The sequence below is a fragment of the Athene noctua genome, chromosome 16 (genome assembly GCF_965140245.1).
Source record: "Athene noctua chromosome 16, bAthNoc1.hap1.1, whole genome shotgun sequence".
In the NCBI taxonomy this organism is placed as follows: Eukaryota; Metazoa; Chordata; class Aves; order Strigiformes; family Strigidae; genus Athene; species Athene noctua.
This window is the reverse complement of record NC_134052.1, coordinates 6,397,015-6,420,695: the sequence shown is the minus strand read 5'-3', so window position 1 is coordinate 6,420,695 and position 23,681 is coordinate 6,397,015. Positions and strand designations below refer to the sequence as shown.

Here is a 23,681-nt window from a genome sequence, read left to right as displayed (position 1 = left end):
GCTCATGCTGACACACAGAGAAAGCTGAAAGGCGGTGCAGAGGGACTGTGCACGATGCAAGACCTCCAGCAGTCAAATGCAGGCTAATCTTAGGTCTCCCTGGTCATAAAATATCTGTTCCAGATTTATATTTAGGCAGATGATTAGGGTCCTGTTGGCCAGCTACCCTCAGAGGACAAGCGAGAGGCATCAGGTTCCCCCTGCAAGTGAAGGAGCCAGCTCAGCTGTGGTTGCCGATTGTGCTGAAACATGAAGGGCGTTGGTTTAATCCAGCCACATCCTGACTTGCAAAGTTGCTGAGCACATGGATGAGCTGAGCCCTTCATTTCAGTTGAACACAGTGGCATGCCAGACCTCCCGAAACTCTGAGCACTAAATGATCGGAAAGTCTTTCAGCAAACACTCCCCTGCCCAAGCTGACAGAGCTGTCCAACACAGGCTGCGCCACTGCTGGCTCTTAGCATCAACCGACTGTGCAAAACTCAGGACATGGGAAAAAAAACCTGTTAGCTATTTCTTATACATGCAAGAAAAAGTGAGAGTACACAGCGATGGCGCTGCTGCTTCTGGCAGTGATACACGTCCCTTTGATTACTGAAGGGAAAAAGACACGTGAGGTTGGAAAAACCTGCATCCATAAATCCAACTTGCCTGTCTAGCAAGGGAGCAGGGGTACCTTCCCTCTGGCTGTCGAAGTGCTCTGACCTGGCAGCAGAAGGCGGCAGGGATGAGGCTGCCAAAGTCCCCACCACACCTACCAATTAACCCTGATGCTCCACCAGGGGTGCGATGGCTCATGTTGTGGACCCCAGACCATGGTTCCTAACAGTCACCCTTGAACAGAAAGGCAAGAGGATTTATCTTTTAATATAAATTTGTTATTTTATTAAACAGGATTAACAATCAACTGTCCAGAATCCAAACAAGCAACTCTTCTTCAAAAAGAATTTTTGCAGAAAAATTACCCAAAAAAGCCTGGTTCTTACCGCAATTATGTACTTAAAAGTGATGTTTTATCATTTGCTTTATAAAAGTAAGAAATAAACTCCCATATCCATCTATCTAGCTATACACATGTATGTGTGTGTATATATGCACCATGTACTTCAGAGATGAGTATTTTACTCAGAAAACAAATATGGAACCCCAAAAGAATGGAAATGCTCCCAGCACGTGGTCACTGCTGGCTGAGACTGGACCAGTCTCACACAGTTCACGGTAATGGTAACCACGGCCCCTTGTCAAAGGCAACTTTTTGGTACAGTATCTTTGGAGTAAGCATCTTGGCAGACACTTGGGATGCTAAAGCACACCACACACTCACATAAGAAAATAATGGTCTCTCCTCTGGTTGCACAGCTCTATTGCATATGAAGTAAAAATACTATAATACACCAAAATCGCTTAGGAATTTTGGTGAATATTTCTGTATAAATTCTCCACCAAACTGAAGATCTGACTTCTAGCCAGTGTTGTGGTTGAGTAAGAGAAACAATTCAGATGGGACCTGAGTCAATATGTGACACTGGGCCCTAGCTTACTAGTTTACTTAGTTTTAATGGTACCTAAGGATTATGTCAAGTCAGGAATAGGGCAGAATGGTTAAAACGGGCAATCAATCATGTTTTTTCCAAGTCCTAAATAAAGACAGAGGAAGAGCAAACTGCAGTTTACAGGAATTCTCCAGGATGAGTACAAAACCAGGAAAAGTCCCAGAAGGCAGATTGTGGCCCAGAATGGTAAAAATATATTCCAACTTTCTATGCATGTGTAGGCATGGTTGTGGCCAGCTGTCAGCACAGCTGGAGCCTGAGCCCAAGGTCAGTACTTCTGTGGCAGTGACATTGGGAGGCTGATACACAGGAGTCCTCATCCAAGAAACTATGCCAAAAAAGTTGTTGTTGTTTTTTTTTTTTAAATGCCCTTCAGACTTGTGTATGGGCAGGAGCACCAGTTTCCAGCTGGTTCTTGTTCCTGCTGTGTTAGCACAAGACTAACCCTGGGTAAATATAGCTGTGGCCGAACCCTCTTACCCACACGAATGGGAATAAGGCCTCCGTTTCTGAAGCGCCTGCTCAATCTGTCAGCACTAACATACCTTCTTCCTAGAAAGGTGAAGACTAACCCAGGCTACAGTCACAGTTAAAGGTGGTTATTTCTGCACTGCAGCTAAGGGCTAGGCAGGTCAGTGGGGCAGAACAGATAAAGCAGAGGAAGAAGGGGGAAAAAAAAAGGCAGGGGAGGTTCTGTTTGCATCTGTGGTACAGAAAGACTGGCAGGTGGAGGAGTCAGGCCAGGAGGCAGTTTGTCTGCTTGCACAACAGCTTGATAGGAAGTTGGATATCCATTTGGGAGAAAGTTTGCGGGAGTGATAGGTAGGTTTATGTGATAGCCTGATTTTGCTTAGCTAGTAATAGAGACCGACTCTGGGCACCTTCTCCAGTGCTCCCACTAGCCCAGAGGAGAGTCAGGCACGCATGAAGAAGGGCCACCACTCCACGTTGGCTCACATGGATGGGTCACGATGCGTTGGGGACCATCCCATAGGCTTCATACAGTGTGTTGAGCAGCTCCTGCTTCTCCTTCTCAGGTAAGAAGCTGGACTGAGCTGCATTGATGTTCTGGGGAGACAGAGGGGGAACACAAGGGAGACATTAAGATACATCAGACATGAACATGTCGTTGTGCACATCCCAACATCTGGCTCTGAGCAGCAAGAGGCAAGGGAGAGTGTATAGTTTTGCCACTCCGAGATTCATTTCCACAGCCTTATTTTACAGGGCAACTGCTCTACCCACCACTAGCAACAGTCCCAAGAGGAATGAGGCAGGCACAAAGCAAAGGTCTTTAAATTTGGTCTTTCTAGGATAGGTACTTTAGACCTCTCCGTACACTCCTGGCTCCCCTTTGGACACGGGCCTCTCCCAGCACAGTGGTAGTTGCGGCCTGACACACGACTGCTGAGACACAGCCTGGCTGTGCCGTGTACCCTGCTTGTCCGTCTTGTGCAGGGACTTTTCTTCTATTACACAGGAACCGCCAGGCTTTTGCAAGAGCAGGAGAGGACAGCTGGCAGCAGAGCAGCTGTGGATTTGGGATCACAGAGCTCAGAGCCATCCTTTCTCCCCCTTCCAAACCCAGAGAGTGATGTCTGTAGGAGAAACGGACTTGTTCCTCCACGCTGAGCTGAGAGCAGGACTGATACTCTCTTGTAAAGTGTATCCTGCACTTCCCAAACAAGCAGGTATCTTGAGAGACATGTAGGTGAAAGTGCTGAGCATGACTCTAAATGCAAACCAGAAAAGGTTCGCTTGGTAACCAGATGTCAAACTCCCAAGAGTTATCCTGTCTTTCTGTCTTGGGTGAATAATTAGAAAATCGGGGATGTAATCAAGACACATAAATGACTGTGTGTGCCAAAACCAAAGCCACCAGTCACTTTGTTTCCAGCTCAGTAGTCGCATACTCACGTTGTACCTGCAAAAACCACAAGCGCTTTCATACCCGCTGAATGTTGCTAATTTCTGGGCCAGGCCTTGAAACAACCTTCCTGCAACTCCAAATCCAGAAATAAAAGCAACAGGCATCTTCCTTCCTTCCTGCTAAGACCTCCTGTGAGGACGTCAGTGGACAATTTCCACCCTGACCTGTTCCCCATAAAGCCCAAGCAGTCAGCCCAAGTGATGCAGAGCCCACCCTGCACTCACACCCCCATGCTCCCCACATCTCCCCCAGCCAGCTCAGCAGCCACCCTCAGCCTCGTTCATGCTTACAAGGCCAGGGCAGGATTTTCTGATTTCCACTGACAACTCTTCAGCTTATGAAGAAAAGCAGCAGGTTGTTCTGGGCTGCACCCCGCACGTGAGCAGAGCACCGATGCCAACTTACCACTCTCTTGAACTCCTCTTCAGTGAAGCCCATGTAGTCCTTCACTATGCTGTAATCCTTGTCAATATTGGAGTTAAAGATGAGGGGGTCATCCGTGTTTATAGAATAGTTAGCTCCATCCTTCCGAAATCTGTAAGGAAATCAGGTTGAACCGGTAGGTAAAACACTGGATGCTGCACTGGTCATGCACTTCTCAGGGTAAAATGCAGTAAAAGCAAAGACCTTGCAGCTCTCCCTGCAGTTTGTGTTGCTGGGCTCAAACATAGGACTTGGCTTTTCTCACCACTGCTCCCCACCGAGCTGCTTCTTGGGTGGAGAGAGGAGCAGGGCATGTCTTAGAGGCTCAGCAACATCAGCTCTCAGCCACAAACTAGGGCTAGTGACCAGAGCACAGCATCTCATGCCCCACACCTCAGAGCTGGGGCAGGAGGGATGGGGCAGCATCCCCAAGGGACCTGCACCCCCTCCAGCCACACCAGGCCCCTCTGTGTCAAAGGGTGAGGAGGTATCACATCTTCCCAAGTGGTTAGATGTGCGTTACCTTTCTAAAGCCATAAAGCAGCGATATTCAACTCAGATCTTGGTTATTTAAGATTGCAGATAATTGAGAAGTCTTACTGTGCTACTGGGTGTTTCCCAAAGTCTGGAAGACATGCTCCAGTGAGATAACTGGACCAAGGGCAGACCTGTTTGGGGGAGTTAAACACAAAAACCAGAATCAACCACACAGATCTGAACACCAGATGTGTACACAGGTAGCTAAGCACGCTGGTAAAACCAGATAGAGGTTTAGGCCTTTGTTCATAGCTACCCCTCAGTACTACTCTAATGGACCAGTGCATGTCCCAGGAGATGGATGTGAAGAGCTCACACCCTGTATGGCAGCAGCAGGAGCCAGTGGGATATTTCCCATGGCCAGTCAGCCACCCTTCATGTGTCAGCTACAGCTAAGAAACCACTGGCATTAAGTATATACATATATATTCCATATATTAGTTGGGGAAAAGACAAGAATATCTGCCCATGCACAGTAACTCCCAGGCACTTCCACCCTCCACCCAGCCAGGCTCTGGTACAGCAGCCTGCTTTGTGGCAGGAGAAGCCTGCAGGCTTAAGGTATGTAAATGAGTGAAAAAGCCCTCCAAAATTTATCCTCAGACCAGAATCCATTTCTCTCTGCTACACACCAAGCAAGCAGCTGTGTGCCCCAGTGCCCCTCTCAGCAAAGACCCCAGCAAACAGCCAAGTCTCTCCACTGCTTTTGCTGGGGGCGTTTGGGCATCCAGGTTCAATGGCAATGTTCCCAAACACGTGGTGAGCACTCGGGTGTCAGGTCATGTCCCAGGCTGTCAGGTCGTGTCCCTGGCTGTAGCACAGCCCAAGCGAGAGCAAATTTTCCACTCAGACACCAGCTGCCTCGCCGTCACCTCCCATCAGACACCCTTACCTCAAAATGCATCTTTGCTCTCAACAGCTCCTTGTAGAGCTCAGGGTCATCCAGGACATGATAGCCATGGCCAATGCGCTCAGCCTTCAGGAGATAAACTGCCTAGAGAGAACAGGAAAACCACATACAGCCTCCGAGCACCAGCTTTTTTCCTGCCTGCCCAGAGACCCCTGCCCCACCACGGGTGCAGCCTGCCCCACCGAGCCAGCTCTGGGGAGGTCCTTCTCTGAGCCGCTGGGGACAGATCTCTGCCTGGGTCCCTGATGTTTGCTCTGTCATGAATACAGAGAGGACTTAGGCTCCTCTCTGCCCAGTGCAGGGGATGCAGGGGCACTTCCCACCCCTGCCCCTCTTTGCCCCAAGCCAGGAGCTCCTCATACCTCCTTGATCATGGCAGGCGGGCCGGCCTCCCCAGCATGGACAGTACGATGAATCCCACATCTTTCAGCTTCCTGCAAAGCAAGGGAGGACATGCTTCTGTCCCATCACCCACAGCAAGGTCAGCAAACCCCTGGGCTGGCACTGCTCATGGGGCACAGCAAGCAACAGGGGTCTGTGCAAGGAGCCCCCAAGTCAAGAGCCCTGCACCCCAAGAGAGCGTGTCCCGGTAATGCCAGACACAGAGAAACTCAGAAAGCCTGGTTACCTTCCCCTGGAGCCCAGCCAGACTCCTCAGGATCTTTTAATACTGGGTGAGCTCACCACCGTCTCCTCTCCAGACAGCAGCAAGCTTGAAGCTCTCTTTCCTCCACGCCCTTGCCCTTCTGCATGAACCTTGCAGTAGTTCCTGTCTTTGAAATTCCTACCTTTTTGGCTGGCTGCAGCCAAGTGGGAAAGTTTAAAAGCCCCCAGGGCAAAGATGAATCCACGCTCAGACACCAAGTGCCTCCCTCCTGTAAGGAGCTTCGAGGACTCTGTGGGTTCAGCTTTGGGGGCATTTTGAGATTCTCTCCACAGCCATCCCCCTTGCCAGGGTGACCACCTTTGGGAAGCTGCACAGCCCTGAGGGAAGCCTGGCTCCTGCCTTGGTGGAGAAGGGCCACACAGCTGGTGGCAGCGGGCAGGCTGCAAGCCCTATCTTGCAGCAGACACTCTTCCCAAGCACTCCTTCAGGGCTTTTCACTCAGGATTTTTGTACAGTTACTTAATTCTCAGCTTCTCATGTGCTGCAATCCCAGGTCCTGACTGGAACATCTACAGAAGAGCCCTGTGTGCTTCGATCTGAAAGGCACTCTGTGCTCCCTATGTCTGAGTGCTGATTTTTCCCAAACAGCTAATTTGTTTACATTTTTAAAAATAAGAAAATCCCTCTGGCCCTAGTACCAGACCAAGAAGAAAGAGAAAGTCATACCAGCACTGAAATCTTCCACTTGTTTCTACATGGGATGAAGACAAACAACAGTGGTATTTATGGGGACACACTTCCCTGCCACGCAGACCAAGAGGGGCAAATATCAGGAGTGGGGTTTGCTTCAGCATCTCAGAGCCTGAGCAAGTCCCTGGCACAGAGATAAGATGCATCCTTCAGGTGGAGGAGTCTGGACCTGGGTACTGCTGGCACACCAGGGCAGGATGAGACATGCCTGCTCATTGATTAATAAAACCCCGTGCTCACATCCCAGTTTATAACCACTCAGTTCATCCTGCACAGCAGCGCAGGCAGACCTTGTGTCAGCTCTCACTGACAGGGGCAAAGACCCCAAGAAAGTCCGGTATTGTTTCAGCCCTGAGTGCTGCTTGCAGAGCACCGTCCTTTTTGGCAGTGATGGTGCCCAGCCTCCTCTCACACTGATGCAGGGGACAAACAACCCCAAAATCCCACCAGCAAAGAGGAGTGAGGCACAGAGCTTTCCCTCTGAGCCGCTGCAAAGTGCTGAGGTCTAGTGTGAGTCTTGGACCAGGCTCCCGAAGACATTCCAGTGTTTGCATTTGAGATGATCAGATATAAGCACTTCAAACCATGCAGCTGCTTCTCTCTTCTCCGGTGATTTCTGCCAGACTGGAAAGGCCAGTCTCTTCCACGCTCGGCTGTGGTTTCACAGACGCCCAGGAGCAGACCCCAGCCGACAGCAGTGGGGTGCTGCCGGGGGGGACACAGGCTCTCTGTCACTCGTGTTAGTGCTGTGGGACAGCACGCCGAGCTCCAGTTCCAAGTCCATGCTTAAGCAATGATGCCTGCCATTAATCAGTTCGGAAATATAAACAAATACTTTTGCTATTAACAGAATGTTTTTAATGGCTGCAACGAATTTTTAAGCTGTCCCAGCCGTTTGCAGTCTGAATAACATACGCATGTCCCCTCAATATATGTTATTTTTGTAATTTCTTTTAAGAAGCTTATTAAACAAACCTCATAAGCCTTCTTATGCTCAGAGGAATTCTCCACCTTTAGGGACTCATCCCCAGCCAGGTCGATGGCCACCACAGAGTTGTTCCGATACTTCTTGCAGAGCTCCACCACCTCTGGAGACCAGCCTGGAAGAGACAGCATCAGAGTTCAGGAGAAAGCACTGGTAAGAGTCACACCTTCATCATTATTCTAAACAAATACTGGTCACATAACTAGAAGGCTAGAGCTATTTTCTTTGGTCTTTCCTAAACTTTGACACTCAAAAAGAAAGCTAACAAACCCCTAGAGAGGTCTGCCATCTTCAGGCAAATAGAAGCTGCCAACTCATTAGTCCATCATCAATCAAAGGGAAATCAAATGCATTTACCATCTATAAAGCTGCTCTCATCATATTTTTCTGCTCACTTTCAGCAAGGGAAAAAAAGAAAAAGATAAAAATAAAAGAAACAAAAGAAATCAAACACGGTAGTGCTTGCTGCAGTTGGCCCAAGGTAAACTGAATTGCACAGCCCCAGTGCTGTAACATGGTGCATGGGAGAAATCCCTCAGATCCTTCGGCCTGATCCTGAGATATCACCCCATCCCAGACTGGGCAAGGGGGAAACGTTGGCTGTGCTGTGTCATGAAGAGGTTTGGGCTGGGGGGGTGTCTCTGCAGGGCCCCTGTATGACAGTCAGCCCTCCCCTGCTACAGATGATGCTCAACTCCCCCAGACAAGATGATAGATGCTGCTCCCAGTGGGAAGGAGCTGGTCTGCCTCCTGGAAGGCTGACCTTAAACACTCACAAAATGTTATCTTATTGGCATCAGTGAGAAAGAGAGTAACAAGTGGTTAGCAACTACTTCAGTGCTATCTCTGATGAGGATAGAGGATAACCTCTGAGAAAGGACATGCATCTACCAGCTTACCCTTAGAAAAAAGGCCAAGAAATAAACGGTAGTGTTAATACTTAACAGCTACCTGCTGTTATGATATGATATGATCCCAAAATCATATGAACACCTAAGAAAACGTGTGCAATTTCATTTTCTTTTTTCATCAGTTTCTAACTCATTGGGTTAGAGCCATTATTTTATTAACGTTTAATATGAGGTAGTTCTGGCTGGCATCTCTGCCTTTCTCTCAACAGTTCATAAATTACAGGGTGGCTTCTCACTGTGCAGCACATCCCGAATGCAGTGCTAGCAGTGCTAACGACTCTTGTATTGGGTGCATCACTGGCTCTGGGTAAGAGTTGGTGCCCTGGGACACTGTGAACGCCAACTGGGTTGTTTGCACGAGCAATCCCTCCTGCTGTGCAAGCACACACTGCATGTGCCCTCGCGTGCTCCCACCACCTTTACTGCTTGTGCATTGGCAGGGACTGTAATTGCAGACAAGTGTGACTGCCTCACAGCTTTCCAGTTTCTACTAAGAAAAAAGTTTTTTCCTAGAAACCAAAAATTTAAGGGTCATGTTTTCAAAGTATTGTTTGGGGTTGATTGTGCAGGCAGGAAAAAAACCCACTCTCAAATCTCCCAGTTTCCAATAACATAATTGTTCACATTTCTAGACACAAATTAACTGTGTACTCGTTAGCACAAATCTTCCTACCATCTACCCTACTAAGCATACATAAAACTGTTGAGAGGGATGAAGATATTCATAACAAAGTCTTCACACAGAACAGCTACTGTCACACAACCTCGCTCTGACTGCATGGTTCCCTAGAGGAAGATGCTCACAGAACTCAGCAGCCCAATGAAACACTGGAAATGGGGTTTTCTTCCTATTCTGAGTTATGACCAGAACAGCACCTGTTACTGACAAAATTCAGAGCTGCTGATTTTATTTATCTTTTTATTATATGTGTGACTTAAGTATATTTTACGTGTGTTTTCAGCTTAAACCGGCAGAGACTGCAGTCAGTGGATTCTCTGGCTGACCCATGGCCCAGACTAACGAAGGCGTGTGCTGCTGTAGCAGCATGACCACAAGCAGGGCAAGTGTGAGATCTCACACCCAGCCCTCCTCCTGTGACCGCTCGCTCTCAGGCCCACCAGACAGTCGTGGCAGATGAAACCTCACACTATGGCAACAGCTGCAACTGGCCCAAGGAGGTCTCCAGCCATTGGGCAGGGAGCGAAGTATAAGCAGAAGTCACACCTCTGTGAGAGAGGACAGAAGAGCCCATTTTGTCTCTCTAGCAAACCCTTTCGGGCACTGGATGGACCCACAGACCCCCACTCTCGCATCCAGCAGACCCTTACCCCATAGTGAAGGGAACAGAGGACCCCACCAAGAAAAAAATATTCCTCAGCACCATCTGGTCCTGCATTGGACCCAGGGCCATGGGACCGGGGATTTCTGCGGGGACCTGAACCCAGGGGACGTCACCCCCCGCCACGCGTCAGGGAAGGGGAGCAGAGCAGCAGGGGAGCTGCAATACATTACTTGGCATATGGCGCATGCAGCATAGAATAGACCTGGCTTTGATGCGGAAATCCCTTTCTCCATCCTGTAGTCCTTGATTTACGAGGTTAACAACTTCATCTGGAGTGAGGTCTCCCCTGCAGGGAAGAAAAGCTGTCAGCAAGAGGCTGGACACCCGCCAGGGAGCAGGCAGGAGCCGCAGGCCCAGCCCAGCACCCCCACAGGACACCCCATGCAAAACTCAGGCTGCCCGGGGTCCCACTCGCCTTAACATGCCGAGGAGCCTGACGAGATGGCCCAGAGCTGAAGACCACCTTTTACACCCATGCCATGCCCAGATTTATCAGATGTCAGGCACAAAAGCATGCAAAGATGATAGTAAGATTTAGAAAAGCCTCGGGGAACTGGAAGCCAATCCTGCCTGAGCAGAGGAACCGGCTCTTTGCCAGAGAATCTCATTAGGGCACATAACTGCCTGTAGCCAGGCAGGAGCAAGCATGGGGGTTCAATGCCCATCACAACACATTTTGCAAGGGGCTACAGAGCCCAGCACTGATTTAATCAGAGGCACACATCACAGAAGGGATGACATGTAAAGAAGGTATCAGATCGCCAGTCCCCTCCAACATTGCCACCGTCTGCCAGCTCAAATTCACATTTTGCAGACAGGCAATCCACATCTGAACACTGCTTTTCCTCGCACAGAGAACGGCTTCAGCCAGAAGTTCAAGCACAGCTGCTCCACACATGCAGACTTAGGTGCCCAGAGCAAGGGGCGTTAAAACACAGCAGCACACAGATTATAAAATGAAAATCTTATTGATGGGGAAGAGAGGTGGAAGCATGCTGGCACTTGCTGTGTTGGAGGAGAGAGAAGGTTTGATTAAACCAGACTTTGAACACATGCTGGCTGACCGGTGTGGGCCATGCCTTCTCCATGCCTGACCGGCCACCCACCAGCTGCTGGCATGGCGGGATCACTCACTCGGTTTGGCCCCAGGGGATGGGATCCACGCAGCAGTTGGCTAGGAGGTGAGGGCTGTACCGGACCTCCACGTAGATGATGCCTTCTTTGGCTTTCGTTTCCACAAGTTCGTAGGCAATCCTCCTCACCGCCTCACGGTCACCCCTGCAGGGACAGCAGTGGGACCCATCACTGGGACTCATCACCCTCAGGGTACACTGGGGACAGGTGAGATGACCACCATGGCTGAACAACATTAGCCAAGAGGTCCTGCCAATGTTGAGGGGGAAGAAGCAAAAAGTGCAGTACTTACGCAATGGCAGGCATGTAGTGATTAAACTTCTCTAGAAACTGGGTAAGTGTCAGTGGTGTTTTGTAGCTGACATGCTTCAGGAGGTCATCAACAGTGCTTCCAGGAAGATGAATCCCTCTTTTCCTGGAAATGAAGCCACATGTTATTTGACAGCAAAGGCTATCACATGTTTAACCAGTCCATTTCATACAGCAATCACATCCCAAGCTGGCAGCATTAACATCCATTTCTTCACAGAAAAGATATAGCACGTGTTGTCCTTCCAAAATCTCCTCACAGATGCAGCCCTGAATCTCAGCAGGGAGGAAGGCAATCCAAAATACAAGCAAATCACAAACAAATCCAAATACAAGCATAACAAAGCAAAGCACAAACAAATCAAAAGACTGATCTGGCAGGAAGAGAGCCAGAGCACATTTTAAGCTTAAGAAGGAGTTCACCTAAAGGGGGTGCGGATACCTCTTACTATCCTAGGCGTGACATCTCGTAGTTCTCATGGCAGAACTGCCAACATTCTTTAGAAAAGTTAATTTCCACTTATGCAGGCTCAGAGGCTTGAAAATTTGTAGAGACGTCCCCATCATGCACGCAGAAGTGTCATGGCTCATGGGTTTAATGCTGGCAGCTCCCGCAAGTGAGCTGGTTCCCAAACCCAACATCATGGTAGCGTTTTCTCTGAGGGGGACACTTCCCACGCAGGAGAAAATGGCAGTCCCAACAACTGCTCTCACCAAAGGGATAGAGATGGTAAAGCCCACCTAAATGATTCCCAGAGGGAAGAGGCCACTTTTCCCTGGAGAGCCTGGAGTCCCAGGTGGGTGGAGGTGTCCCTGGTGGGGTGACAGTCAGGCTCGAGGGGACTGCCAGCCAAGGATGCTGCACGCCTCCCAGGCAGGCTTTTCCATCCCCACCCTACATCCTGGTACCCTGCACATGCCAACCTAAATTAGGACTAATAACTAGACATTTGTTTTTAATCCTCTTTCCTGCCATGATGAACTACAGCCAACTGATGGATCTTTCTGACAATAGAGACAAAACATCAGTGATAGCTTTAGTGTCCTGATGCCAGGAACTCTCTCAATGAATAACCCACACGGAAACAGCCCAAAGACTCCACTCCTGGACCCAGTAAACACTGCTCATTCCCTGCTCAGGCAGGAAAGAAACCAGCCCCACTCTCAGCCTTCACAGGCAATCTGCACAGATTAAGCTGCTGGCACTCGGCAAGGAACGTTCACCACTGCCAAAGCACTGGTTTCCCCCCTGCCTTGCTCTTTCCATGGCACTGACACATTGGTCTCTGCTCCAGGAACTGGCCCGCGTCTTCCTCCACCTGCCCAGGAAAAGTTTCCTACAGCAAAGCCATTTCCCTGACCTCTTTCATGTGCTTTCCGAAGGACTGCCTCCGCGCAGGCAGCAGCGATAGTGCTTTGGGGTGACCCACAGAGCAGTGACACTGGGGTCAGGTCTCTGGCTGAGGGCGGGGGGATGGTGGATCTTGCCAGTGTGGCTCTGGGAGCTGCTGCTGCCCCCTCCAACCCAGCTGGTATCTGGGAGCCTTCCCGCAGCAAAGCTGCCCCAGGAGAACATGCTTGTGCCCAGAGCTACCTCCAGCCACAGGCAGCACCACGCACACCATCCCCCTGCAGAGAGGGCACCTCTCCTGGGGACACCCAGTTCTATGAGGGGTCTGCCACAGCTCTAAACCTTTTGGCTGGGCAGGGGGGATGCAAAGCCTGGGCCAGACCTGACAGAATTGGAACCAAAGTTTCTAAAAATGGATGAGTTCAGCCACTGCCCAAGGGGGCTTGTGCATCCTGGCAGCTTTGGGTTATTTGTATGTGGTCAGCAAATTTATTTTCAGCTCTTTACCTTTAAAAATAGAGCACAAGCAGCTTTCTGTGTCCAGAGTGAGGTTATTAAGGCAGTCCCCTACAGTCTCCCATTGCTTTTACATTTGTGTGAGCACTAGTTTTAGAGCCCATGAATAGCACAGCTTTGCTCCACCCCAGCCAAGCATGGCACCCAAGGGCTGGCAGCCCCAGAAGATGCCAGGGCTGTTTAAAAATAAGAGGGAACTGGGCACTTGGGCAACGAAAGTTTCTGTCCTAAGCAAGAGAGGTGCACAGGATCCTCAGATGGCTGGTGCCTCCTGGGCCTCAGGGATCCTACAACCCTCCTGGGGCACTACACCAGCATGTGTCCTTTGCTGGCAGCGGGACCCAGCACAGCCCAGAGAGTCAGCACCGACTCTTCCATCCATCAGGACTCATTCCAGCCCTGCAGCCCACCAGCAGCACGGGCAGAACCAGCAGGAAGCCTGACTCAGCTCACCGTACCGATGTCCTGCCATGAATGAGATGGATATCTCTGATCCACCTTCTTTACTCTGACCACACTGCAAAACGTATGGCTGCCCCCTGCAGAAAAAGCTGCTTTGGAGACTTTCTCCTTCGAAATGCACTGCCTTGGAGTCTGCTGGGCTCACAGGATGCCAGAACTACTTCCCATCCTCCTCAGAACTGATTTCCTCCCCAAAGTACCAGAGTTGTATGTAAGAGCTGTTTCCTGAAATCTTTAAGCTTGCCACTTTCAGATCCAAGGATATCTGCTAGTCTCTATTAGCTTTTTGAATAGTGACAGCTGGAAGAAGTCTTAAGTTTATTTTGCTTACACCTGTGGAGCCACGTCCTTGCACCAGTTAATCATTCATCCTGGTGCTTCCCACACAAGCTACACTGAAGCAAGAAGATGCACGTGGGTTCTGTCAAGAAAACACCCTCTCTAGGTCACTGCCAAGCGCTTTCCTGGGTCACCCTCACATGAGCAGGACTCCTTGACTGCTGGCACCAGGCAGCCAGCCTGGGGTTCAAAGGCAAAGAGCAGCAGGGCAGGGAGGAGCACCCAAGCTGGTTTTTCCTCCCAAGACTGCGGTATGGCACCACCACCAAGAAGACACTCCCAGCCTGGTTTCATTTTACTTGCTTTTGCAAGTAGGAATGTGGAAAAAGACATGAGAATACACTGACCCTGCCACTTCCCGGGTACACTTCAAAGGCAGACAGCTCTGTTTATGAGACACCTTCTGCACTTTTCTCATGGTGGCTCCTCTTTGCTTGCCCAGCTCGCAGGACCGATGACCACCTCACTCAGGCTCCTGCTACCAGCACAGCCCCGCTGCAGCACTGTGTGTTGGAAGTGCCGCCAGAGGAGCCGTCTGTGCGGAGGTGACACCAGCACCAGCAGGTTTGCTGCGGGCACAGCAAGGGAGAGAGCTTTCCCAGCCTGCCAGCACAAGCTCTTCTGTTGGAGAACTGGCCAAGCAGAAGGGATGATGCTTTTGAACTGCAGCTCCCAGAACTTCCTTCCCCCCACAACTCACCTGCCAAAGTGCAAGATTGTTTCTGGTCTAATTGCTCCATCCAGGTGGACATGAAGCTCCACCTGCAATAAGACAGAGAGAAATCAGTGAGGTACTCTTAGAGCTGCAGCAAAAGTCTGGAGATAAGCAGCCAGTGCTAACACAGGTATAAATGCAGCCACTATGGGGACAAAGTCATGACAAGGAAGCACAAAAACATTTTAAAAATACCATCATTCTAAAGTTTATTTTTCAATATCTAAGCATTATCTCAATATTTTCTTATTGCTGCTACAGCTCACGCTTTCAATAGATCTTTAGAAATGTATTCTGTTTCCAGTAATTTTCAGGAATTTCCCTATCCTTATTCAGCTTGCATGGTTTAGAGTTTGGGAAAAGTGAAAAAAGCAAACCCCAGACACCTTCACTTTCCAGCTTGCTCCTTCTTGAATTCACAGACACCCAAGCATCAATTAATTTGCTAAGAGTCATTACACAAAAAGTTTGACTCATTTCCAAGAAATAACTCCTGATATATTGGTAATTACTTGGTATTATCAGAGCTTAGAGGCTTTCTAATCCTACACATGGAGTCAGTCCCACGGTGCAAGGAGCTGTAAAAAATAAAAAGAACAAGAGCTGCCCTGTAAAGCTAACAAGCTGGTTTCAAATAAAACACTTAAATTTTGACTCATTAAAAATGGGACAGTAACTCAGATCCCTTCACTCTGAAACCCTGTTTCCTGAATATTGCTGAAACAATGGCTTTTGGAGAAAGAGCCCCAGAAAAGCAAAAGCAAGCGTTTTCCATTAGACAGCTGGGCCTTTTGGAGGAACATGACAAATGTAATTTCGAAGTTGAACTGGGAAGGAAAATATTAGCCATAAAATGTTTCAGCTCGATCTTCTTATTTCCAAAACGGTCTTCTTTTAAGCAATGGAATAGCCTACAAAATACATACTTAATTTTATTTTTTAATGAAACTGTAGAGAAGCAACTTAACACAAAATTCTTATCAGTTATAACATTGTGCAAATTTTCCTGTGTAGATGATTGCTGCAGGACGCTGAGTAAGAACTGAGTAGGATTCAGAAGAGGACTGGATATTTGCATGGATAACTCAACCACCCAGGGTTACTAATTAAAACCCACAAACCTTCTGGTGTCAGGGTACATATCAAACAATAACTACAAGGAGCTGGAAGAAAAATGATTAAGCAGTCTCTACAAGCAGGGCAATGTGTAATTGTCCACCTCAAGAACCTTTCACTCCTCTGAAGCACCCGCGAGCAGCTTATGTGAGTGAGCTCAATGCCGCTGGCCTGGTTCCCGGTACAGAGCTGGCAATGCCCATCTCTGCGACAAGCACTGATGCCCACAAGCTCACTCCCATCCCCACCTCCTCCCGCAGCCCTAGGCGCCTGCCATGCAGGCAGAGACACCCACCTTCTGGCCCATGGAGAGGGTTTTCATGGATGGCTGCTACTGCGAAAGGCCATCATGGCTGGGGTGGGACAGTGCTCAGGTTCAGGCCACCTGCGCAGGATGGACATGAAGCTACCGCTGAAACATGCACTGGTGAGATGCAAAATGTGGGTGCCAGGCTCAGGGCAGCTCCAGCTACTGATCCTGCACCATTGGAATCAGCTGGCCCAGGGGTCATGAATATCCCCACTGACACCCCTGCTAGCAGGTTGTAAAAAGATATCTCTGTGACTTCTCCTACCCTTAAGACATGATCTGAATCTACAGGGATGAAGATTTTAAAAGGGCAAAACCTGATCTTTCCTCCCGCCTCGAGTTACACAATCTGACTTACGAGGACTGAATGTCCTGAGAAGCAGCAGATAAAATAACAGACTATGGACATGGTCTACACTGCCAGATGTGGACGCCTGGCATGCTTTCCACTCCTGAGCTCTGATTCCTATTTCAAAACCATGCAAGCTCCATTCCTTGAGGTTTTCAACAGCCCTCCTGACCTTCTGATGGAGTTACGGGCTTGAAACTCACTCATGCTGGATATAAAACCCAAACAAACAAAACCTACCAGGGTCTTCTCACCCCAAACATTTCTCAAGCATTTTGTGCAGGAACATCCCAACGTGACACTTCCATCAATGAGAAAGCAATTCAGTAGTGTGCTTTACTCAGGCAAGTCACTTCCTTCTGCCACTGCTGCTGGAGAGATGCTTGTAAAGCAGCAAGGTTCCTCTCCAACACCAGCAACAGACTCTTTCTCCACTGCCATGCATTTCTTTGGGTCTGGAGGGACCTAAACTAAGTGCTAAGAGACTGTTGTGCAACACTACTCAACCCAAAACTTTGTGGGGGGTTGTTTTCTGCAGCTGGGAGCTAATATAGGCTATTTAGATTACCAAATGACATTCAGGTGAAGAAGTAAAGGTCTATCTACAAGGGTCTCCACCAAGAGCTGGCCCTAGATAAGGCTGCAATCAGCAGAGGCACAACGGAGCAGCTCAGCTCCCGCAGGCGCCTTGCCCACAAACCCCGCACGCTTCCAGGTCCGCGGGAGGCTGCTTGCAGCAGATTACGCTGCAGCTCCCTTCCGGTGTGTTTGTTTTGGGTAAACAAAGCACAAGACTTTTCCAGATACAAGTGGGTAACGTGACCTTGCTTTAAGCCAAGGAAAGTACCCAGATAAAGATGAAAGAGTTTTCTCTGAACCACGGTACCAGGAGATGATGCCTGAGCAAGCAGAAATAAGGTGAACGCTGGAGCCCAGTGCCTCTCCCAGGGCGCTGCTCCTTGGCACACAGAGGTTCACGCACGTGTGGTCTCCCACCCCAAGCCCTCCAGTTTATTTGGAGAGGAAGCCTGTGCAGACAGATTAAATAGGAATCTCAATACTTGGTCCAGGAGCCCAACAGCACCACAGGCTACACCAGCACTGGAGAGGAGCCTTCAGCCATGCGGTACCAGCAATGCCTTCCCTTCTCACAGCAAACCTGGATGTGGTAACGTTTGTTCTGATAAAGAACAAGAAAGCAGCAGAGCTCTCGAATGCTCTCCCGGAGCAGGAGCTCTGCTCTCCCCCCAGCTGCAGCGAGGACCCTCAGAACCGCCACCCCTCAACCCTCCTTCTGTCCCTCCACAGCTGAGAGCGCGTTCACTGACCGCTGGCCAGGGCATCAAAAACCCAAAGTAAAATTCAGTAAAATCTCTGAGTTTCACTAAAGAGTTGTCAAAAGTCAGAGGAATGAGTTCAAAAGATGTAACTGGCTGTAAATTGTGTGTCCTCAGCACAGACAACCCCTAGCCAAGGCTGTCAGAGCAAACGGAGCGCTTTCCATTTTTATGCAAAAAGTTGTAGCTCGGCCACGGCACATGACTTGTTAGTGCAGATATCAGGAAGTTGGTTCAGATTTTAAAAAATAAGTTTTAAGGACTCTGACATAACTTTTCTCTTCTGAAAATATTGTAATGTTTTCTCTAAAGCTTAATAAGCTTCAAAAATAACTTCAAACACAAAATGAGGTACTGCAAACAAGTCTGTTCCATTCAAAGATCAAGTCTGATTATTTTCAATTTAGTGAAATTAAGCGGAAAAAGTTAACCAAACATTCAAAGTATTTTCAGCTACAGTCAACCCAACAAAATTTCTCTATTACTCCACAGTTCGCTCAGCAGACCATGTCAAAGCAGTTAACTGCTCAGTTCACTTATTATGTGGCATAAAAAGTACCATCCAAGCTAAGGCACTTGAGGGAATTTCTGTATTAGGTGGTTTTAGGGTCTTTTTAAAAATATATACAATGAACTCAGCCCTAACACCATGGTAAAAGTAACCCCAACCTCATCTTTTATTTTGATGGTTTCCCAACAGATGTTAATAGATAATCCAGGCAGCCATTAAAGTTGCATCATTTTGAAACCCTTAGCAGTGACTTTGCCCAGGATTATTTATTAGCACATTAAAAGGTGATAATTTAAAGTTCACTCTATTGATCTTAATAACTGAAAACCACAGTAATTACAGCTGTCGTTTGTCAGCTGTTAGATACACATGGCAGGAAAACATTAATAGAGAGCAAAATTCAACAGGAGATAAGAGGAATGCCAATCACTGCAAAAAGAATGAACTGTGTTCCTCAAATACAGGTTTTATGAAAGCATGCTATCAGGAGCAAAGTTACGCTCATCGTAAACTCACAACAAATGCTCATTTAGAAGCAAGAGGTGAGAGTGGATCAAGAGGGATGTGAAGTGGAAGAGGCACAATATTATCCTCAAACCTGACGACACCCACAGAGGCATTTTGGAGACTAATCTGCCATATGCTTTAAGGCTTGAGCCTTTGTAAGAGAAACATGGGAGACTACAAGACCCACACGACACACTGCTCCATTGCAAGAAATATTTGTGTTTTCTAGAGAAGCATTCATATGATACAGGGGTTTTGTCACTGAGGCGGAGGAGGATGCTCTCATGCTGAGCAGCCTTTAGTATCATCCCTCCTGGCACCGACTACTCAACCTCCACCACCCTCGGTACCAGGCTCCCGGACCCGTTAACAGGCGGCGGCTGTGTGTCACCCTCCCGCAGGGGGCTGGAATGAGGTAACGCTCTGGAGCAATAACAGAGTCCTCGCCCTTCCTTCAGCACCAAGACAGCCTCTTACTGCCATCGTGTTTGACAAGTGGATGTGGGAAGGTTATGTGAGAAGGTGCCTGCAGAGCACTGCTGAGGGAATGAGTGCGCACATCACTACGTGAGGTACAGCTGAGGTCGGTGCAGCCTCGTCAGCACCAGGCTTTGACCCATGCCAAGCCAGTCAAGGGTCAGGTTGTGCGTGAGAAGTGGATGAGCCAAAGAAAATACCCTTGGCATACCCTTGTGCACTTGCACTGCCACAATAAGGATCACATTTTAAAATTATTTTTAAAATGTGTTTAAGTTGTGCACCCAGTGCAAATACCTGTGCTAGGGGCTCGGCACAGATGGGCAGGTCTGTCTCAAGCTGGGGGAGGCTGCAGTGCTACAGAGAGCAGGGCAGGATGCCCCCCCAAACCCCCTGGGTACAGCCAGTGCTCTGCAATGGGGAGGGCACCTTTGCTGCCGTCTGGGTTTGGTCACCAGGTGCTCTCCTCACCATCGACAGGACACACGCAGCTACAGCCAGTTCTGGCCCATCTCTCCCAATTCCTGGGTATGACAGGCACATCGGTGATAAATGCTTCCCTTTGGATGGGGACAGGCCCCGAAACACCGTGACACACACAGCATGTCCCAGGAGGGCTTGCAGAACACCTGCCCAACATGACCTGATGCTTATTTTGGAAACAAGCATCCAACAGCAGAGCTACACCAGCTGCTGGGAGGGTGTGAGCCTGACCCTAGAAGCCCCCATTCCCATCCTGCTCCCTGCAGCATGGCTCAAGGCACAGGGGAGCCACAGGAGAAGAGAGCTGTGTGTCCCAGAGCCCCCAACCTGGGGCCGGCCTGAAGGGAGAAGAGCCAGTAGCAAGCAAGGACACTGTCTCTGCTCCGATTGTGGAGCAAAGAGGGAAGAGGCTGATGGTTGGTGTTCAAGGAATGGCAGTCTATTCTGTTTTTTATGGCCTACAATAAGCAGGGTTCAAAGTCAGCCACCAGCAGCTCCCTATTCATGTGCTGCTGTCATTGGGAGTCAGCAAGTTCCCAAAAAACGCGGAGGCAGCCCCGGCCCCACATTCAGCTGGGGCTCAAAGCTGCTTCAGTTACCAGAAACATCTCTAAAACACAAAACTGATCATTCCCAATGGCAGAGGGTCCAGGGGAATGAATAGGGTTCATTAACTGCCTTCAGACCCATTTTTTTTCCCAAGCCTGACTTAGCAGGTTCACAGGACTGAAAGGGACTGCCTGACTCAGTAAAACCAGTCTCATAATTGCTGGCAACCAGACGACAGAAGCCTGATCTTAGCAGCCAAACCCTGCATGGTTTTTCCTAGGTCTCTCTCTTTAGCATCCCACCATCCCACGCACTTGAAAAGTAGGAAGAAGCACAAGTGAAAGAAGAACTTAACTTGCATCTCTCAATCAAAAGTCTGAAATCACCGGGGTTTACCAACAGCTTTTGTTCTTAGTGGAGGTGATGAAATGCCAGCATCTCCCAAAACTGAAGTAGCCTTAAAAAGGCTTTAACCATTGGTAGATGACAACGCTCCCTGATTTTGGTATCAAGGTTTGCCCATCGTTGCATGAGTCACCTTTCCTCAGAAGGAAGCTTCACGTAGTAATGGAACGAAACACAAATCAGACCCATGCATACAGTCTTTTCCACGTACACTAGACTTTCCTGGTGTGAGCTCAAATTGAGAGATAAATGGTTTGGGAGTGGTAAGGGATGCAAATAGGGGCAAAAAAACCCCAACCTTTTGGGATTTTGGAGGCAATCTTCTTCCCTGGGAAAGCTGCGTGCAGTTGGCACCACTCAGGGTCGCCCAAAGTAGGACCATCACGACCTTCACATCACTTTTTTTGGTCTCCTCTATTCCAACCCCTCCTGGCAGTCAGCTCCTGAGCCCAAAGGCAGCCAGGCAGAGAAAACCTGCTCCCCACCCACCTGCATAGCCAGACCACAACCCGGGAGCTGAGCTGTCCTGCAGCACAGGCGGCACTGTGCCATCAGATAAAGGGTTATCACTCACCACATCTGTTTCATCTTGTCCCTTTTCAACTTTTTAGTAATCTGATTAACAAACATGTTACTGTATGATACTTAAGATGTATTTTTACACCACATGGTGAGAACAAACGACTGGAGCACCCTCTGAGAGCAGTCACCAAAGTGGTATCTTGGGTGTCTGAGGAATAATTGAACTAAATGTTTAAGAGAAAAAAAAACACACACCAAAAAAACCCCCCACCCAAAACCAAAAACACACCCACAAAACAACAAAATCAGACCCCAAAACAGAAAAACCCAAGAGAAAACGTTTGTTTTAGCAGACCAAGGCAACGGTTGGAGTGCTGAGCCCTCCGGGGCTCGCCTCTTCCCCAGCCGGGCCACCAGCGCATCTCCAGCGCGGAGCAGCGGGGTGACCCTGCCTGGGCGCTGGGGCGGCCGGCGGCGGGGAGCCGGGGCCAGCACCGGGGAACCGGGGCCGGGGAGCCGGGGCCAGCACCGCTCCGGCACCGGGGAGCCGGGACGTCCGGGATGCCCGGGGCAGGTCCTGCGAGGAGCACCGGGCCGGGGCAGCGCAGCCCCCGGCTGGAGCCGCCGAGTGAGACCCCGGGACGCCCCTCCCGGCTCAGCCGCCGGGCCCCCGGGGCACGTCCCGGCTGCCGGCCCCGGGGCGCAGCCGCTCAGCAGCGGGGCGCGCCCCGTTCCGCAGCCCGGCGCCTCACCTTGGGGTCCCCGAAGACGCGCAGCCCCCGCTCCATGCCGCCGCCGCCGCCGCTCCGCGCCCGCTCCGCGCCCGCCGCCCCGCCCCGCCCGGCTCGCCCCGCCCCGCCGCTCCCGCCGCTCCCGCCGCTCCCCACCGGCCCCGCCGCTCCCGCTCCCCGGCATCCCGCCCGGTAACGCCCCCCCGCCCGCCTTTCCTTCGGAGCCGAGAGCCCGGGCGGAGCCGCGGTCCTGCGAGGACGGGGAGCAGAGCAGGGTGAAGCAGCAGCTCCGCTCGCGGAGCGGGCCCGGGGCCGCCCGTTCCGCTGCAGGCTTAAGCCAGTGCAACAGTTGTTTTTTTAAACCTAGAAGGGACTTAACTGTTCAGCTTAGGAATGACCATCCCTACCCCCTTTCCTGCTCGCAAAGCTGCTGCTCGGTTACTCACTTGTTTTGTCCGATGGCTTTTTGGACTCGTTTGGTCCATCGCACACCTGCTTTCAGCTCCTGCAAACCCATGCTCCGCGTTTCATTTCTTACTTTTAGTGACCTGCCCATGTTTTACACGGCTCCTCTGCCTCCTGCATTCCTCTCCCAGGAGTGATGCACATGGCAGCCCGTGTCGTTGTGAGGGGCTGTGGGGCAGAAAGTCCTGCTCCTCCCTGCCGAGCGTGGCTTCTCCACTACTGGAGAAAGCAGAGCTCGCAGGCACTCCAGTCTTGGAGGTCCCACAAAGTCACACCAATTCAGCTAAAGGCCAGTCTGCAAGGTGGAACCACTCCCCAGCGTGAGGAACAGCCCTTGGGTCCTGGCACAGCCCTGGGTGAGATGAGATCTGAGCTGCCTGGAGGGGACTGAGCAGGCAGGTGATGTTTCCAAAATCACTGCAGAGAGGGGGGGCACAGCTTTGTTCTGCAGGACTGGAGTTCACCTGCCCAGGTGAGGCAGTCCCAGATCACAGGCCCCTTCTGCAGGGAGCCTTGGAGATGAAAATCACTATATATACATAAAATACTGTCATCATTAGCGCTGGCCTGTAAGCAGAGAAAGCACTTGAGGCTGTAGGCATGAACACTACCACAAATGGTTGGAAAATAAAGTTTCCTCTTCATCCCAGCTGTGTTTACACCAGAGGGACACTGTTTGTGGAAGCTGGCAGCAGGGGATTAGCTACGGGAGTCCTGCCTGCGGGCATGGGGAGGGCTGGGCGCTCCTCCAGCCCTGCGCTGCCCCAGCCACGCTGCCACCCCAGCAAGGTGACATGAAACAGCCCAGAGGAGCGAGCAGGCCTGAAAAGTGGGGTCTACAAACCGCTGCTAGGCACTGCTTAGTGAATGCAGGACACACTACAGACTCACTGCTCCACAGAGAAATGCCACCAGAGTCCCTTGTCACTCCTCCCCAGCTTTGCCATGAGAGCAGTGATGGAATTTCTGCCCCAAAGCCAAGTAGGCACTGAGAAAACAGCAGTTTTTCAGCTCACATCCCAAGGTCATTCGGGTATGTGCACTGCAGCAGAGCCCGTGGGAAAAGCGCAGGGCTTGGCTGGGGAGAAAAGTTCATCATGTTCTCTTTTACTAAGAACCACCTTTCAGAGATGCCCCAACTGCA

The 23,681-nt window shown here is 50.1% G+C and overlaps 1 protein-coding gene across 2 annotated transcripts; it reads right to left on the bottom strand.

Moving 5' to 3' along the window:
- Positions 1-633: 633 nt before the first annotated feature.
- Positions 634-22,168, bottom strand: ADA (adenosine deaminase). 2 transcript variants are annotated; one of them, XM_074920099.1, is made up of 11 exons: positions 22,094-22,168; positions 14,761-14,822; positions 11,376-11,498; positions 11,084-11,227; positions 10,120-10,235; positions 7,686-7,810; positions 5,716-5,787; positions 5,336-5,437; positions 4,507-4,574; positions 3,889-4,018; positions 634-2,621 (listed from the first exon to the last, which is right to left on the bottom strand). In XM_074920099.1, the coding sequence occupies exons 1-11, from the start codon at positions 22,127-22,129 to the stop codon at positions 2,520-2,522; spliced, it is 1,080 nt and encodes a 359-aa protein (XP_074776200.1). In that variant the 5' UTR covers positions 22,130-22,168; the 3' UTR covers positions 634-2,519. The 2 variants fall into 2 exon arrangements, with proteins under 2 accessions (XP_074776200.1, XP_074776201.1); XM_074920100.1 differs by lacking the exon at positions 22,094-22,168 and adding an exon at positions 16,187-16,299.
- Between the last annotated feature and the right edge of the window lie 1,513 nt (positions 22,169-23,681).